Source organism: Bos grunniens, chromosome 21, assembly GCF_055505025.1.
Source record: "Bos grunniens cultivar Pamir isolate PY7600 chromosome 21, Bosgru_T2T1.0, whole genome shotgun sequence".
In the NCBI taxonomy this organism is placed as follows: domain Eukaryota; kingdom Metazoa; phylum Chordata; class Mammalia; order Artiodactyla; family Bovidae; genus Bos; species Bos grunniens.
The window spans coordinates 43,867,501-43,885,840 of NC_141185.1; the positions used below are offsets into that span (position 1 = coordinate 43,867,501).

The window sequence follows — 18,340 nt, forward strand, 5'->3', positions numbered from 1 at the left end:
AGGAAATCAACCCTGACTATTCATTGGAAGGACTGATGCTGAAGCTTCAATACTTTGGCCACCTGATAGCAAGAGCCCACTCACTGGAAAAGACTCTGATGCTGAGAAAGACTGGAAGGCAATAGGAGAAGAGGGCAGCAGAAGATGAGATGGTTGGATGGCATTACTGACTCAATGGACATGAATCTGAGCAAATTCTATGAGATAGTGAAGGACAGGGAAGCCTGGAATGCTGCAGTCCATGGGGTGGCAAAGAGTTAGACACGACTTGGTGACCGAACAACAACAATCATAAAAGTTTTTTTAAAAAATGGCAAGGGGGAAAAATAGCTGGTGTAGAAGTCTCAAGGACCTCTGGAAATGAAGACAACAGGGAGGCAGTCAGTGGAATTGGACGGACACTTTTCTCCCGTTCTGCTTTCTCTCAATTGTCAGCTGAGATGAAAAAGATATATATTCCTCAACAATAGCAGCCACAATCACCTTCTCCAAGTCTTTTAAAAACATGAGCTGGTCATCAGTACATGTGTGGAGGACTGGGGGCGTGCACTTTGACAGCAGGTAGACTTGCATCCACTCCTGGCCCATCAACAACAAGAAAGACAAACATCCCCCTATCACCTCAAAGTACTCCTGCTACCCTTCTTGGGGTGGCCCCTGCAGGCAGCTTTGTCTTCCAGTCATGTGAAGGAGGGGACGGTGGGCTATGGAGAGGACCTCAGTCCCCAGGGTCCGAGTTGCCCCTCTCCCTCCCCTGGGCTAGGGTAGACACTCACACCCCATTCAGGAGAAAGACCTCAACAGGAAGCTGTGTGTGTTAGTCATTCAGTTGTGTCTGACTCTCTGCAACCCTAAGGACTGTAGCCCACCAAGCTCCTCTGTCCATGGGATTCTCCAGGCAAGAATACTGGAGTGGGTTGCCATGCCCTTCTGCAGGGAAAGCTGGGGCGGCCACAGATAACCAGTGGTGCAAGCAAAGGAGATTAAGACTCTGAATCTTAAACCTGCAAAGAAAGAGGCCTCAGTAAAAACACCGCCCACCCATCACCCCCTCCTGCACCCAATCATTCTCCTCACTGCTTTGATGACACTCAGTGGTCTTTGGTACAACACAAGGAGTGTTGTACTGGGGTTTCTGTGCAAGCAAAAGTCAGTCTGGCCGTGTCCTCAAAAAGATCGCATTCTTTTCTTCCTTTCTCCCTCCCTCCCTCCCTCCCTCCATTCCTTCCCTCCTTTCTTTCTTTTTTTTTTGCCACATCTTACAGGATCTTATTTCCCAGACCAGGGATGGAACCCACACTCTCTTTTTTTTTGCCACATCTTACAGGATCTTATTTCCCAGACCAGGGATGGAACCCACGCTCCCTGCATTGTTAGTGTGGAGTCCTAGCCACTGGACTGCCAGGGAAGCCCCAAGGAGATTACATTCTTACGTTCTTGCAGGAGTCAGACAGAACAAACCAACGACCAGGTGATGAGAGCTAGAACAGACGTATAATCAGAGTTCTGGGAGGACAGAGAGGGCTGGCTGCCTGGTTGGCAAAGTTGTGCAGAGGAGACCAGTCAGTGGGAGTGGGGTGGGGTGGATTCTGAACAGCCTGTGCTGGCCTGACAAGGGCATACCAGATAAAGACACAGAAAAGTCAAGACATGTTTTTCTCCCATAAACATATAGTCTTTTATTCCAAGCAGCACTTTTCAGAAAAGAGGTGCTCATGGAAGAAACAAGTCCTGAAAGATTTAGATTCCAGTTGTCTGGGGTGTGAATTAATTAGCTTTGCAATCCTTGAGTCAAAGGGAGGATGGGAGAATGACTCAAAAATAATACAAGGATGGAATTTAGAAGTTAAAGATGTCTATAAATGTCCCCAAGAAACTTTTGTCTCGAGGACTTCCCTAGTGGACCAGTGATTGAGAATCTGCCTCCCAACGCAGGGTACGCGGGTTTGATCCCTGGTCGGGGAACTAAGATCCCACATGCCATGGGGCAACTAAGCCTTAGTACTGCAACTACTGAGACCACACGCCCTGAAACCTGAGCTCCACAACTAAGAACTGACGCAACCAAATAAACAAACAAATATTTATTTTAAAAAAGAAAAGAAACTCTTGTTCCATTTTCAGTTCAGAGAGAAAATAAATGGAAATAGGTTGGCGGAGGGATTATGCAAATTAAAACTGTCATCTTCACCATACTTAATCCTGCTAAAGTGACTATGATACTCTCACATTTTACACAAGATGTGTAAACTCGGGTCCATCTGAGTCAGCATCAGGGTTTTCAGAAGATGGTCCAGGAGAAGCCAGGAAGCAGACGGTAATGATGGGCCCCCTGGGAGGACCACAGAACACAGGAGCAAGCAGAGCCTTCTGCAGGCTGCTAGGGGTGCTCGGCAAGCTCGGAGCCATCAAGCTGCTCTCCCAGTTCCTCAGAAGAGATGGCAGGCAAGATCAGTGATCACTCCCCAGGGACAGAAAGTGACCAAAGAGCCACAATTCAAGTAAGCAGAACATATACAGCTTGACGCCACGGGGATGTCTCCTGGGGAGACTGTTAGCTGCTCAGTCATGTCTCACTCTTCTGCGACCTCATGACCATGGGATCAAACCCATGTCCCCTGTACTGTGGGAAGATTCTTTACCATCTGAGCCACCAGGGAAGCCCAAGTCTCCTGGGGAGACTAGTCACCCACCGGAACATCTGACCCTCCCATGCTGGGTTTGTTCAGGGGCCTGGCAAAACCAGATGAAAGGACTAAATAGGCTGTTATGGGGTGACTTGGAGAAGGCAATGGCACCCCACTCCAGTACTCTTGCCTGGAAAATCCCATGGATGGAGGAGCCTGGTGGGCTGCAGTACATGGGGTTGCTAAGAGTCGGACACGACTGAAGCGACTTAGCAGCAGCAGCAGCAGCAGCATGGGGTGACCTTGTCAAGGAGGTGGCAGAGGCAGGGCTACCCCAGGGACAATGCCAGTTCTCCCAAGTTTGTTTTTGGTTTAACTGCTTTCCCTCTTGGAAGGGATGATGCCCAAATTTATCTGCAGTCCAGACTTCGTTCCTGAACTGGACTTACACCCTACTGTCTGCTCTTCATCTCCACTGAGAAGTCTGATGTGTGGGGCTTCCCCGGTGGCTCAGTGGCAAAGAATCTGTCTGCCAATGCAGGAGACAGGTGTTCCATCCCAGATCAGGGAAGATCCCACATGCCATGAGGAACTAAGCCTGAGTGCCACAACTACTGAGCCTGTGCTCTAGAGCCTGGGAGCCACAACTACTGAGCTCACGGGTCCTAGAGCCTCTGCTCCATAACAAGAGAAGTCTGTGCACAGCAACTAGAGAGCAGCCCCTGCTCACCACGACTAGAAAAAAGCCCACGCAGCAACAAAGACCCAGCACAGCCAAAAATGAAAATAAATATATAAATAAAATTGTTTTTTAAAAAAGAAGTCTGATAGGTACCTCAGACTCACTGGATCCGATGCTAGACTCCTGACCTCCCCTGCCCCCCTATCCTGAACCACTTACTTACACCCCCACCCACAACCTTAATCAACTGCAACTCTTAAGTTTCCTGTTGTTCTAGTGGCATCAGCCACGCACTCCCTTGCTCACTGCTGCTGCTGCTAAGTCGCTTCAGTCCTGTCCAACTCTGTGCGACCCCATAGACGGCAGCCCACCAGGCTCCGCTGTCCCTAGGATTCTCCAGGCAAGAACACTGGAGTGGGGTGCCACCAGCATATACTGCTGCTTCTGCCTTTAAAGAAACATCCATATCTGAGCTCATCCCTCCACCTCTGCTGTTACCACTCTGGTCCAAGCCCCCATCATCACATATCTAAAGCACTGCAGGGGAATTCAAATTCAAATTCAAATTCTGAATTCCAGAATTCAGAGATCCTGAAATATCCTTGCATTATTTACGACAACAGGGATAAATCAAGTTGCTCTAGTTAAACCCATGTATAAGAATCTTGTTCTGGTATCACAGACCTTCATAGTCAATATAATTATCACTGCATATGGTCTGGTTCTCTCCAATGACAATCACTAACAACAGTTTTGGGTAAGTTAGAATTCTCATGTGATTACCAACCATAATAAAAATAATGGAGGTGTTAGCCAGCAGTTATAATTACCGTCTGCAAACTCCCTCTTTGCGAATATACTCTGAATAAAGGCTTGCTCTGCATTTTTCCTCCAATGTAACTGCCCATTTAAAAATGTAAACTGAGGATTTCTCTGGTGGTCCAGTGGTTAAGACTCTGTACTTCAAATGCAAGAGACTATGGCTGGATCCCAAATCAGGGAACTAAGATCCCAGACGCCAAGCATCATGGCCAAAAAAGAAAAAAAAATTTTTTTTTAGATATAAAAACATAAACTAAAGGAACAAACTAATAATCAGCATCGGAGGTTCTTTGTGTTCCTTTTCCATCCGAGGATTTAAGCAGTGCTCGGTTAATAAGTAATCTTGAGGTGACTGACTGTTCTCAGTGACCCAACAAATCAATGACACACCACAGCTAACTGTTGGTCTGAGCACTGAATGCGAATGGCTGAGGCTTTCTGGAAACAGGTTTCCAGTTTCACCATGGTGCCATGGTTTTAACACTCTGAAGTAAATCAATACTGTGGAAGTTATCAATGAGCTCCATTTTACAGAGCCTTGAAAACTCAATATGAGATCTCTGGTACAAGGCATCATGGGAGTATTCATATTTCAGAAGGAAATCTGTGCATTCAGGTCCCTAGACCAACTTTTGGAAATAAAGATACCCCTATATATTGATATTAGACAACATATTAAAAAGCAGAGACATCACTTTGCCAACAAAGGTCTGTATAGTCAAAGCTATGGTTTTTCCAGTAGTCATGTATGGATGTGAGACTTGGACCATAAAAAAGACTGAGCACCAAAAAATTGATGCATTTGAATTATGGTGCTGGAGAAGACTCTTGAGAGTCCCTTGGACAGCAAGGAGATCAAACCAGTCAATCCTAAAGGAAATCAACCCTGAATATTCATTGGAAGGACTGATGCTGAAGCTCCAATACTCTGGCCACCTGATGTGAAGAGCCAACCCATTGGAAAAGACCCTGATGCTGGGAAAGACTGAGGGCAGGAGGAGAAGGGGACACAGAGGATGAGATGGTAGGATGGCATCATTGACTCAATGGACAAGAGTTTGAGCAAACTCCAGGAGATGGTAAAGGACAGGGAGGGAAGCCTGGTGTGCTACAGTTAATGGGGTCACAGAGTAGGACACGACTTAGTGACTGAACAACAGCAACAATCTATCAAAGGTCATCCCAGTAATAAAGAGCAACCAGAATGTCATGAGTGCTGGAGAGAGAGGAAATATCCTGTTTCACCCAGAATGCAAGTTCCAATACTGAGAGCTAAGCCTGGAAACAGCAGGGTGAGGGAAGAGAGCAGAGGAAGGGTTGGCAAAGTAATTGTGAGGTATTGGATTACAGGTATGGTTTCCTCTCTTTTTAAGATCTCCTTTAGGGATATAAACACCTCAGTAGATGAAGTGCTATCTGATTTAAAATACTAACGCACACCACTCTCCAAAGCCAGAGCATGATACTTAGAGCCCACGAGCCCAGAGGAAAAATTCAGAGGCTCTTTCCCCTTTGTCACAAATAAAACTAACACTCCTTTACAGTTCTTTTATAGCCACACCCACCAAGCTCCCTTGACCGGGGTATTATTTACATCTCTGGAGAGAAGGGAGGGAGCAATTTCCTTAACACCTGATCTAAGTGCCCAGTCTGGGCTCCCCTGGTGTCTCAGTGGTGAAGAACAGGCCTGCAATGCAGGAGACACAAGAGACGCAAGTTCGATCCCTGGGTGGGGAAGATCCCTGGAGAAGGAAATGGCGATCCACGTACTGTACTCCATGGGGTCCTAAAGAGTCAGACATGACTCAGCGACTAAACTACAACTACAAAAAAGCATGTGGTCTACAGCACGATCTGAGCATCTGGTGATTAATGCTCTCAGTGATCTTGTTGTTGCTGTTCAGTCGCTCAGTCGAGTCTGACTCTTTGTGACTCCAAGGACCAGGCTTCCCTGTCCTTCACTATCTCTAGGAATTTGCTCAAACTCATGCTCATTGAGTCTTAAACAACAAAAACACCCCATCTGCTGTGCTCTGACTGTGTGGAAAACACTGCTAGAGCATGTGACATAAGGTCATTGTTATTATTATTATTACTGTTACCATTGTAGGCACAGGAAAGTTTTCTCTTCTTCCTTTCTAGGTTCTTTAGCTGGTCTAATAATTAAACCTTGATAAAAGATTAACAAGACAAAAGCAAACAAGTTTAATAACACGTGTATATGGGAAAGACCCAGGAAAACAGAGTAACTCTGAAACGGTGGAAGCCCTCACCTTAAATGCCTTCTTCAGCTAAAGCAAAAGAAGAGGGTGGTGGGATACTCTCTGGGAGGTCATGAGGCAAAGCAGAGAAAACAAAGGTGAGGTTGTAATGCAAATTAAATTATCACCTTCTGCACCAATGAGAGCTCTGCATTCATGATGAAGGTCACCTCCCCCCAACTTCCAGGAGCAGCCTGGAAGACACCCTTAGAAATGGAGATTTCCTTTATACATGGAAATGTCCCTGATGCTGGGAAAGACTGAGGGAAGGAGGAGAAGTGGGGCACAGAGGGTGAGATGGTTGGATGGCATCACCGACTCAAACGCACGGTTTGAGCAAACTCTGGAGTTGGTGAAGAACAGGGAAGCCTGGCATGCTGCAGTCCATGGGGTCGCAAAGAGTCGGACAGGACTGAGCAACTGAACAACAACAGCATCTACTTGGGTTTTCCAAAGCTTCTCCTGAGTCTGCAAGTTTCTTAAAATAATCAGCCTCAAATAATCCTGATGCTGAGGAGACAGGAAGTGAAGTGGTCAACTCTGCACCCTGGTAAAATTTAACTGAGGTTCAAAAAGGAAACTTGCCCGAGGTCAAGCAGTTAATAAGTGGCCTAGGCAGGACCTGAACTTATACCTGTTTGATTTAAAAATCTCTGCCCAGAACTATTAATGATGTCAGAGAAAGTGAAGGCGTGCAGTCACATCCCTCTTCAAGTTCCCCTTGAGACATTGCCTGAGCTACTTTGACAGAAGAGCCAGAAATTAGCTCTGGCTATAAATCATCTAAATGAAGGACTAAGTCATTCCATCATTCCAAGCTGGGCATCTCTTCTAATCCTAAGACACAGGAGTCCGTGGAACCCTGCAGAGTTTGGGAGCTCCCCTCTTCTCCCTTCTTCACCCACTGTCTCTGGGTGCTCCATGGGCAGTGCAGAATTCTGTCCCCACACCACAGATCAACTTGGCAGAGCAGCCCCAGTTGCAGGGCAGAGAGAAGAGAGGTGACTAGAGAGGAGAGTCCTATCGGTCCACAATTTTCCATTCCCAGGCTCAGAGAGGGAGCCAGAGGCTGGTCACAAGGCAACCACATCACTGCTCCACTGACCTGGTTTAAGGTCTATTAATTATGATCTGTTCTTCAAGGCCCGTGCTCTCTGGTCAGACACACGATGGGGCACACGGGCTGAGTGGAGAGTGGAGACTGCCCCGCACAACACTCTCCAGCTGGGGCAGGACTCACTGAGGCCCAGAAGTGCCAGCTGATGCTCCTGGCCATGGCCTCACCTCATCCCCAAGGGAGGAGCCCTGTCCACTTACACAGCCTCAGCCCCAGCCTTACCATCCTGGGGTACAACAGGAGAGTCAAGCATGGGAAGGAGGGGTCTAGAAGCCAGAGGGAGGCCAGCTCCTGGGCAGATGAGTGGGGAGAGGGAAGGTAATAAGCACAGCTGGGTTGGGGGGCAGGTGAGGTGATACGCAGCGATCAGGAGCATAAAGAGGTTTGTTGTAGAAAGGAGCAGGTATGCAGAGAGGAGATGGGAGACACCAGCTCAGAAAGAGGAAGCTGAGAGGGTGAGAATCCAGGGTCTTGATGGCTTCCGAGCCCCCAGCTTCAGTCCCCAAGAGGCTCAGGAATCCTGCAAGTATAAGCGGGGCTGTGTGTCCTCACATGGTCCACATGAGTGGATTCCTGGCCACCAAAGACCTTTGACTAAAACCAACTATATAAGTATATGAAAAAAATCTTCCTTAGCATTCATTTTTCTCCAAGTCTTAACCAATGAGGGCTTCCGTGGTGGCTGGGACAGCAAAGAATCTGCCTGCAATGCAGGAGACCCAGGTTCAATCCCTGGGTCAATAAGATCTCAAGAAGGAAATTGCAATCTCTCCAGTATTCTTGCTTGGGAAATCCCATGGACAGAGGATCCTGGTGGGCTACAGTCCATGGGGTTGAAAAGAGTCCAATCCTTAACTACAGTCTCTAGGCGAGTGCAACTCAACTGAGGCTGCATGCAAGCATACACATATGCACGCGCATGTGAATTCATGTTCCTTTATACATGTACACACACAGACACACATACATGCATATGTCTAGACACACATACACACACGAAAAATATCTACCTAGGGCTGCTGAGATGCAGCCAGGCTTGAGATTCACTGCAGAGACAGAGTCCATCATGTTTCTCAGTGTAGTCAAGAGAAGCAAATTCAGAAACATTAGGTACGCTCCCTTAAAAATCATGAAACACAGCCTTACTTAAAGAAGGCACCTCAGAAGACATGTACAGTATGTCCCCTACATATGAACAAGTTCCATTTCCGGAAAGCATTCATAAGTCCAACAAAGTTAGCCTAGGTACCCAACTAACACAATCGGTTATATAGTACTGTACTGTCATAGGTTTATGATACTCTTCACACCAATGATACACACAAAAACACACAAAATAAAACATTTAAATCTTACAGTAGTACAGTACCTTGAGAGGTACAGGAGTAGAGTACAACAGCTGCACACAAGGGCTGGCATCGAGAGACAGAGAGGAGGTGGGAGATGGTAGAGCTGAAGGGTCATCAGCAACAGGAGCCGGAGGACAAGCTGAGAGGTCATTCATGCCTGAGGGTGATGGAACGCATGTTCGCATCTTTGAAAGTTCCCAGCTTAAAGGTTCATATGCAGGGAACTTACTACAGTCGCCTCCCTTGTTTTGAAAACAGTGCAATGTAAAACACAGGGGTGTGGGGTGCCTCCCTGTGCAAGGCGACAACACGGGTTAGAGGGACTGTTGGAATTAGAACTAATTTCCCTAGTTCAAAAGGTTTTGTGCTCATCTCACTTTCGCAAATTAAAACTTTTATGAATCAGCAAGCCTATTATTTAAAGCAATCCTGCAGTGGGGGGTGGGGAATCATTCTAATACACAAATAATGATATCCTAAGTACAGCTGTGTTGAGACTTCAGATTCTTGTACCCAGGGCTTCTTAAAGTGAAGCAGAATTACGGCCTCAACACTGGCTTAAGCAAAATCTAATAGATAGAGTAAGTCTGCCACCACCATGAACAGTACAATCCCTGAAGGCAGATTCTGGAGTCTTATACGGGGTTATTAATATATGTAGTTGTTGTTGTTTAGTTGCTAAGTCATGTCTGACTCCTTCGAGGCCCCATGGAGTGTAGCCTGCCAGGCTCCTCTGTCCATAGGATTTCCCAGGCAAGAATACTGAAGTGGGTTGACATTTCCTTCTCCAGGGGATCTTCCTGGCCCAGGGACTGAACTTGGGTCTCCTGCACTGCAGGCAGGTTCTTTACCACTGAGCTACCTGGGAAGCCCTCATGAGTTGAGTAGTTATTAATTTGGAGAGAGGGACAGAAAGGCAGCAGTAGCAGAAGGTTGGGAGTGATGTCAAGGATTTGCTCTAAGTGACCTCAGGATAGTATCACTCTAATGACTTCAAGGGAAAAAAAGGGGGTTGTGGGGAAGGCTTTCCATCAATATTCCATTGTACCAGTAGAGTTTTCAGACTGAATTTTAGATAAGATTGAGCCTCCAATATTGCCCTAAATAAAAACAAGTATTCTTAGAAGAGGAAGCCCATTAAGGAGTAATTGACCATTGACACAGAAACTGAAAACGCTTGTCAGATCTTTGGTACTTGGCTCACAAAAGGAAAGTAAGACCCCTCGAAAAATAGAACCATCGGAGGGAATTCCCTGGTGGTCACTGGCTAAGACTCTTGAGTTCCCAATACAGGAGGCCTGGGTTTGATCCCTAGTCAGGGAACTAAGATCCCACAGGTTACAACAAAGATCCTGCATGCTACAGCCAAAACCCAGCACAGCCAAAGAAATAAGTAAATATTTTAGAAAAAAAAAAGAACCATGGGAAAGTGAGGTTTAGTGGGAAAAGGGTGACAGCTCAGAATCTGGTTGTGCTAGACAGAAACCCAGCAATGACGGATCGGGGAGGGCGGATTGAAGAAGCAGGTACAGTCCAAGAGCACTGGAGGAGGGGAGTGGAGCCACAGCAAACCACAGAAACACACTGCACCTGTGTCAGTTTCAACAGGTCTGCTCTTAAGATTACATTCTTATTAGTGGGATATTTGCACACTGACTACCTTGAATGTCAAGCTGCTATTCTATTTCCATTCTAGGAAGATCACTGTGCATTCACGTATCACACCATTCACAGAACATTCTCTTTACTCTGTCCCTAATCAGTGAAACTAAGGTAGAAACACGAGCATTCTTCCTTCCATCATACCATAGAATTCCCTCTGAGAAAACTGACAACAAAGAAGTTAGGTCGTTAACTTTAACCTGCTTGGGAAACTAGTCACCGTTTGGCTCTTCCCAGGAGAAATCCATCCTGACTCATAAATGTAAACAACACCCACAACCAATAGCAGGTGCGTTTCAAGAGCCCACTACCTGATGGTATCCATTACAGTCTTCCCAAGACAGGGATTTTCCAATTACATGGATCCTTTAAATCACAAAGGGAAAAGTTATAAAAGAGCAACACATGGCTACACATTTAAAGTTTCTCTAAAACCTAATCTGTCTCACAGAAAAAAGAAAGTTTCACATTAACAATAGGCAAGGGAAACTATCTTAGTGGCCAGTACAAGTACAGTATCAATACACGTGTGTTTGATGGTTAATGGCTCATTAGTTGAGAGAAGGAATGAGTGAAGGGAAATAGTCTTTTGTAACTTGTCACAGTTTAGACCGTAAAGAATCCACCTGTAACGCAGGAGCCCCAAGTTCGATCCCTGGGTCAGGAAGATCCCCTGGAGAAGGGAATGGCAACCCACTCCAGTATTCTTGCCTGGAGAATTCCATGGACAGTGGAGCCTGGTCCATGGAGTTGCAAACAGTAGGACACAACTGAGCAACTAATACTTTTGTACCTAGACACTGTAAGTCCTTTTTTCCCCCAGCATCTCTGCTTGTGACATCTTAGTTCCGTGACCAGTGGTGAAACCTGGGCCCCTGCAGTGAAAGCACAGAGTCCTAACCACTGAACCACAGGCAATTCCCTGAAAATTCTTATTTACCTTCCTCTCTCAGCATTGCTTTCTCTGACAATGTTACCAAATGCCTCTCTCCTCCACAGTTTTTGCATGAAGCAACTTCTATAGATGGTGATGGTAAACACTAACAACAAATTGACTCATAAATGCCCCTACTTTCCTGTTTCTCTAGATGAAAATGTTTCAGCTAAAATTCTCCCCACTTTACTTACACCTCATTCCTTGAGTTATTTGCTTGTTTGGGTTTACACCTTCAAATCAGCTTGATTTTGATTCACTCCCTCTTGAATCACAAGCCCCAATTCTGCAGCCTAAAGCTGCTCACATCCAAAAAGGATGTGTGCTGAGGAGGCTTAATCCGCCTACTTAATCCCACCTTAACCAACAGGCAGCTTTTCCTGCACAGATTAATCACTCCCCTTCCCCCCAACCCAAATTACAACACTGCCCTCCAATAAGGTTGCAATGATTTTCATAGTGTCCTTTCTACAGATATTTCTAAGTGACTCCAATTCACTCCCTCAATTGCTTGGCTACACAGCATGCTTGTAAAGGGCATCAGTAACTCAAATGTAAAACATGTCCCAACCTTCAAGGCCTCTACCATGCTTAGATTCTCCACTGTCTCTCTCACTGTTCCAATACCAACTGCCCATAGGCTGAACAGTATCTATGTGTGTGTGAATGTAAACACGTGTCCCACTCCCAAAATTTATCTCTTGAAATCTAACCCACAGGGTGATGTTTTGGGACATGGGGCTTTTGAAGGGTGACTAGGTCTTGAGGGTGAAACCCATATGAATGGGATCAGTGCCCTTACAAAAAGTAAAAGTGTTAGTCCCTCAGTTGCGTCTGACTCTTTGTGAACCCATGGACTGTAGCCTGCCAGGTTCCTCTGTCCATGGAATTCTCCAAGCAAGAATACTAGAGTTGGTTGCCATTCCCTTCTCCAGGGATCTTCTCGACCCAGGCAGGGATCGAACCCAGGTCTCCTGCATTGCAGGCAGATTCTTCATCACTGAGCCCCCAGGGAAGTCCTTATAAACCAGCCCAAGAAAACTCCCTTGGCTCTTCCACCTTGTGAGGACATAACGAGAAGCTGGCAACCAAAAAACAGGGTTCTTGCCAGAGCCTGACCATGCTGACACCCTGATCTCAAGACTTTCAGCCTCCAGCCCTGACAAATTTGTGTTGCTTTTAAGCCACTCACTCCACGGTACTTTGCTATAGCAGTCGAACCTTATAAGACATCAGCTTCTTTCTTCTAAGCTCAGTCTATACCCTCCTTTCAAATCCAACCTCTCAATTGCATACGTTTCAGTCATTTTTCAAATGCTTAAAATAATCACCTCTTGCCCAACTAGCAATGACCCACCTTTCCTGCCTTCAAGTTTACTTCCTCCCCAAACCCTTACTTTAGATGACTTGCCGACTTACTCAGGGGATGTGCTACCTTTACCTATGGAAACACCAGGCAGTGATTGTGTTTGAAGTCCTCCACCGAGGACTGGACCCATCGCTAGAGCATGCAGAGAGGGTGGGCCAAAAAGTTTGTTCAGATTTTTCCACATCTTGAAAAACCCAAGCAAACATTTTGGCCAATCAACATGGAGAAAGGATGCAAAGAAATACAAAAGGGTTACTGTTACTCTGTTGTCCAACAGAGACGCTTCAAGGCTGCAAGCATGAGAGATAGTAGATGCAAAGTGGATCAGACCTTGAGCCAATACAATTTTTGTTTTGAGCCAATACATTGTAACCTCTTTCTTTGCCTATGATTATGCCCATGGATACGAGATCCTAGAGGTAAAATAGATGCAACTTAAAAATTAGGAAAATTTGAATCTATTTATTTATGGGGTGCCCGTATGTGCAAACCACTAAACAAATATTTAATGAGTTCCTATTATCTTAAGGCACTTTGCCTGTTGTTGGGAATACAGAAGACAGGAAGTGCTTGCCCTCAGGGAACTTCCAATTTAGTGAGATGCAGTTAAACAACAAGAAACAGCAACACAATGTGATTAGTGCAGATGAACGAACAGGAACACCAGGCGCTCATGAACCCAATCAGGATCCAGTCGGGATGGAGAACGAGGGGCACAGGAAAAGGGCCCACACAAAAGGCCAGGCAAGCACCAGAAGGCCTTACAGTCCTCCTAGGGGAACAACCTAAGTGCAGAGATGGAAATGATTTAGGATGGGGTTGGCTTTCCAATCAGAGTTCTGAGCAGCCTGGTTCCTCAGATCAGAAAACAGAAAGTTCCCCAAGGAAGGCATGAAGACTGGGAGTAGAAAAGGGGACGTGAGGGGCTTCCCTGCTGGCTCATTGACGAAGAATCTGCCTGCCAATGCAGGAGACACTGGTTCAATCTCTGATCCAGGAAGATCCCACATGACGTGGAGCAACTAAGCCCACATGCCACAACTCTAGAGCCTAGGAGCTGCAACGAGAAGCCGTCACAATGAGAAGCCCATGCACCACAACTAGAGTAGCCCTGTTCACCACAACTAGAGAAAAGTCCACATAGCAATGAAGACCCAGCACAGCCAAAAATTAAATAAATAACATTTTAAGAAAGAAAAGGGGATCTGAGCTAATCAGCCATAGAACAATGGGTATATGTGGTGGGAGGTACTGCTGCCGGGGCCATGACCCGAACGGAGTCATAAACGGGTGGAGAAGAGGGCATCTTCCAGGCAAAGTAGAACAGAAATCTACAGACAGCAGACCAAGGGGAAAGGCTGTTCAGGGATTGCTTAGCTTCACAGTCAAGTAACTCCTAGCCTATTAAAATAACTGAGACATGTATATGCACCTCCAGAAAAATGTGATAAATCAGACTGCATGGTAATGTGGAAACAGTCCTAAACTAGCAATCAGGAGACCTTCCCGATCTTCCTTGAGCCTCTGTCAAATGAGGGTGCATAAGGACAGTGTCCATAAATGAGAAGGTAAATTAACTTAGTCCTTCCCAGCCTGCATTCTTTTTCCGCTTCTTAAAAAAAAAGAAAACAAAACATAGTCTACATGTGTAGTGCTCACAGGCAAAACTACTGCTTTGTGAGACATTTGCTTCAAATATATAGAGCACTGAAGAATTGATGCTTTTGAACTGTGGTGTTGGAGAAGACTCTTGAGAGTCCCTTGGACTGCAAGGAAATCCAACCAGTCCATTCTGAAGGAGATCAGTCCTGGGTGTTCTTTGGAAGGACTGATGCTAAAGCTGAAACTCCAATATTTTAGCCACCTCATGCGAAGAGTTGATTCATTGGAAAAGACTCTGATGCTGGGAAGGATTGGGGGCAGGAGGAGAAGGGGACGATGGAGGATGAGATGGCTGGATGGCATCACGGACTTGATGGACAAGAGTTTGGGTGAACTCCGGGAGTTGGTGATGGACAGGGAGACCTGGCGTGCTGCAATTCATGGGGTCGCAAGGAGTCAGACACGACTGAGCGACTGAACTGGACTGTGTATGTGTGCTTGATCTAGATGCAAAACATAAAACGTGTTCCTTCTTGTGGGGTCACAATCAAAAAAGTTTGAAAAGCACAAGGTGTGTAAGGTTTCTTCAAATCCTAAGATTGTCATTTAGCCTTTAAGTTCTAACCTATTTAACAGGTGAGTAAATCAACCTTGATGAGAGTTCTGGCATAAAACTAAATAAATTCCGAGCAAAGGTGAGCTATGTGCTCAGCTTTGTGCTGTGTGTACTAAATTACTTCAGTTGTGTTCGATTCTTTGGGACCCTATGGACCATAGCCCACCAGGCTCCTCTGTCCATGGGATTCTCCAGCAAAGAACACTGGAGTGGGTTACCATGCCCTCCTCCAGCGACACAGGGATTAAACCTACATCTCTTATGTCTCCTGCACTGGCAGGCAGGTTCTTTACCACTAACGCCACCCCATCACACAATTCAAAATTTAACCTTACCCAAAGCCATGCCCATAATTAAATTACATATGACACATGTCTCCGGGAAATAATTATGTCTCCTGTATGTTGTAACACAGACACACCTGCATATTCAGGGCAAAGGATTTGCCTCATGTCTGAAAAAGATTTCATTCTAATCTAGACACTTACATATAGGAACAGTATTCTACAGAAATTTCACCAAATAACCTACTCAAGGTGGGATTATGTTTCACTTTAAGAAGATCTAATGCCAACCCTTTATTTTAATACCTTGACCAACAGCAGCTACTAGTGATCGATCGTGTGTGACAAATATGTATGTGAAACTCTTTATTGAAACAGGTGACTTTTTAACTACTTGTAGATTCTGACTCGGGGGCTTCCCTGGTGGCTCAGCAGTAAAGAATCCACCTGCCAATGCAGGAGACAAAGATTTAATCCCTGGATTAGGCAGATCCTCTGGAGAAGAAAATGGCTACCCACTCACTCCAGTATTCTTGCCTGGAGACTCCCATGGACAGAGGTGCCTGGTGGGCTACAGTCCATGGGGGTCTCAAGAATTGTACAGCCTCAGCCTAAATCACTTTCAAAAAGCTTCATCCAAACAAAGTCCTTCAAGACTTGCGGAGAAGAATGTGAATAAGCAACGTATGAAATCCTAAGTATTTCCCTGTTGGATAGGCCATTTTCCCAGAAAGGCACAGAATAATTTATGAACATATGCATGAACAGGAATGAGGACAAAAATCACTAATGTTGGCTGTCTGCAAGTGGCAGGCAAACACATTTTAGATAAAGACGACACCTGTCAGTAGCTTAACAGTGCCAATTATACCTATTCTGGGGGCTCTTTCATCTGAAGCAATCCGATGTCAGAGAAAACATGACCTCAGGTGTTTTCACCATCCTGCTACTAGGTGGCTGGGGTGAAGTCACAGATACCCAGACTGGAGCACAAACAGGTGGACGTGACTTGCCCACTTACCCGACTTTCGGGTAACTAGAGACTAAAACTCAAGTTTGGTTTGCTGGTCTTACCGTGTCTAGCCCCAAAACCAAGCCCCCAATTTGTGCCTCCCACATAAAAGACTCCCTCAGTAAACACTTTCTAGTCCTCCCGTGAATGCTAATTCAAGGTCAAGAGATTCCCCAAGCCCTTTAAGCACAAGATTCGAACTCCTCCTGGGGTTTTTTGTTTTTGTTTTTTTAACTAAGTTTCTGATAAAGATGCCAGGCTCACCACCACCAGCTAAACTTCCTGACCGCCTTGCCAGCTACTCAGCCCCGGAAGTCCAACTTCACACCACCCGACCTTCCAGCTCCCTCCAAGGCCGCCCAGACGTGGCCCCGCTGAGCACTTTACAACCGGAACGTATTTTGGAAGCCCTCCCGCCGCGCCCCCTGACTTTACAAGGAAGGAAACAAGAGGTTCGAGCTCATGCGCCTTGCCCAAGGTCACTTCACCCTGAGGCCCTCCAGCCTCTGGCCGCCGGCTCACACAAACTCAACGCGAACCAAGTTGTCTCTGCCCCGTATTTAAGCATGCCCACACTGCCACTTGTGGTGCCCAGAACCACAAAAGACCCAGCCGGGGAGATCGGGGGCACCCAGGCATGCCAAAGCAGGCAAAACCCTGCGAATCTGAACTCTCCAGGAACCAGAGGGCTGGCGGGGTTCTTGAAGGGAGTGAAAGAAAGCCAGGGATGGAAAAGAAAAGAGAAGCCACCACGGCCGCGGAGGGGTGTGTGTGTGCGTGGGGGGAAGGAAATCTCTGTTCGCCCACAGCCCCGAAAGAGGGTCCCTCTCCCCTCAGGCTGCCCCAGAGGCCCCCAGGGGATGCCAGCCCGGCCCCCTCGCAGCGGCCGGCCAGGCCTGGCGATCCTCGCCGGGCTCACCGGGTGCGCAGCGCCTGCCACGCGGCGTCGATGTCGGCGTAGAGGTTCTTCTCGGAGGGCTTGCCGGAGCTGACGCCGTAGCCGGAGTAGTCGTAGGAGAAGATGTTGCAGTTGATGCGCGAGCCCAGGCCGATGTAGAAGCTGCACATCTGGCCCAGGTCCACCGCGTTGCCGTGCGAGAAGAGCAGCGTGTAGCGGCTGGAGGGCGCGCAGCGCACGAACATGCAGCCTAGCCGGTTGTCCCGGGCGGTGCGCGAGAAGAAGACCTCGACGGCGTCCAGCTCGCGCTGCGAGTACTGCCAGTCGGCGCGCTCGCTCAGGTGCAGGCTGCACGCGCCGGGCCCCGCGCCCCCCTCCTCGGGCTGCTGCGGCGCCGGCTGGGCCGCGGCGGAGGCGGAGGAGGTGGAAGCGGCCGAGGCCGGAGCGGGCGCGCCGGGGCCGCGCTGCTCCGGCGCCAGCACCGTGTAGGTGGGCTCGGGCGGCAGGAAGGCCAGCTTGGCGGCGATGCGGCTCGGGCAGGGCGGGCAGCAGAAGAGCCAGCACAGTTCGCCCAGCGAGAAGCCGTTCATCCTGGGGCCTGGCTCGGGCATCGGGGCGGCTGGAGCGCGCCGCCGCCGCCGCCGGCACGGCAGGCAGGCAGGCAGGCCGGCTAGGGAGCGAGGGCGGGCGGGCGCGCGGCGAGGAGCGGGCGAGCGGAGGGCGGCTGCGGCCCGCCCGCCCGGCGGCTGGAGGAGGGGGCGGGGAGGCGCAAGGGGGTAGGCGGGGCCGGCCCGGCGGGCGCGGCGCTGGGAGCCGGGGCGGGTCAGCAACGGCCCGGCGGGCCGGGAGAGGCTCGGGCATCCGGGGCCCGCGCGCGGCACACAAAGCCGGCGGCGGCGGCCATGCCGGCTGGAGCGCGCCGCCCCCACCCCTGCCCCCGCCCCCACCCCTGCCCCCGCCCCCCGGCTCCCGCACGCCCGCCGCCGCCGCCGCCGCCTCTTCCGGGTTACCGCGGGCCCGCGCCCCCGCCGGGACCCGGGCCGGGCCGGCGTCTGGGCTGGGCTGCCCGGCCGCCTACCTCGACTCCGCGCGCGGGGGCGCGGGC

At 48.3% G+C, this 18,340-nt stretch overlaps 1 protein-coding gene across 5 annotated transcripts in view; it reads right to left on the reverse strand.

The window, feature by feature from the left end:
• Positions 1–18,139, reverse strand: part of ABHD17C (abhydrolase domain containing 17C, depalmitoylase) — an 80,453-nt gene extending 62,314 nt beyond the window's left edge. For 4 of the 5 annotated variants that reach the window (XR_015149925.1, XM_086364215.1, XM_086364213.1 and 1 more), the window contains exon 1: positions 17,257–17,983. Coding sequence is in view for 3 of the 5 variants with exons in the window: in XM_086364215.1 (XP_086220341.1) it covers positions 17,257–17,846 (590 nt within the window). In the remaining 2 variants the exon portion in view is untranslated. Of the gene's footprint in view, positions 1–17,256 lie in introns of all 5 variants that reach the window. The other variant, XR_015149924.1, reaches the window with a different exon arrangement.
• Between the last annotated feature and the right edge of the window lie 201 nt (positions 18,140–18,340).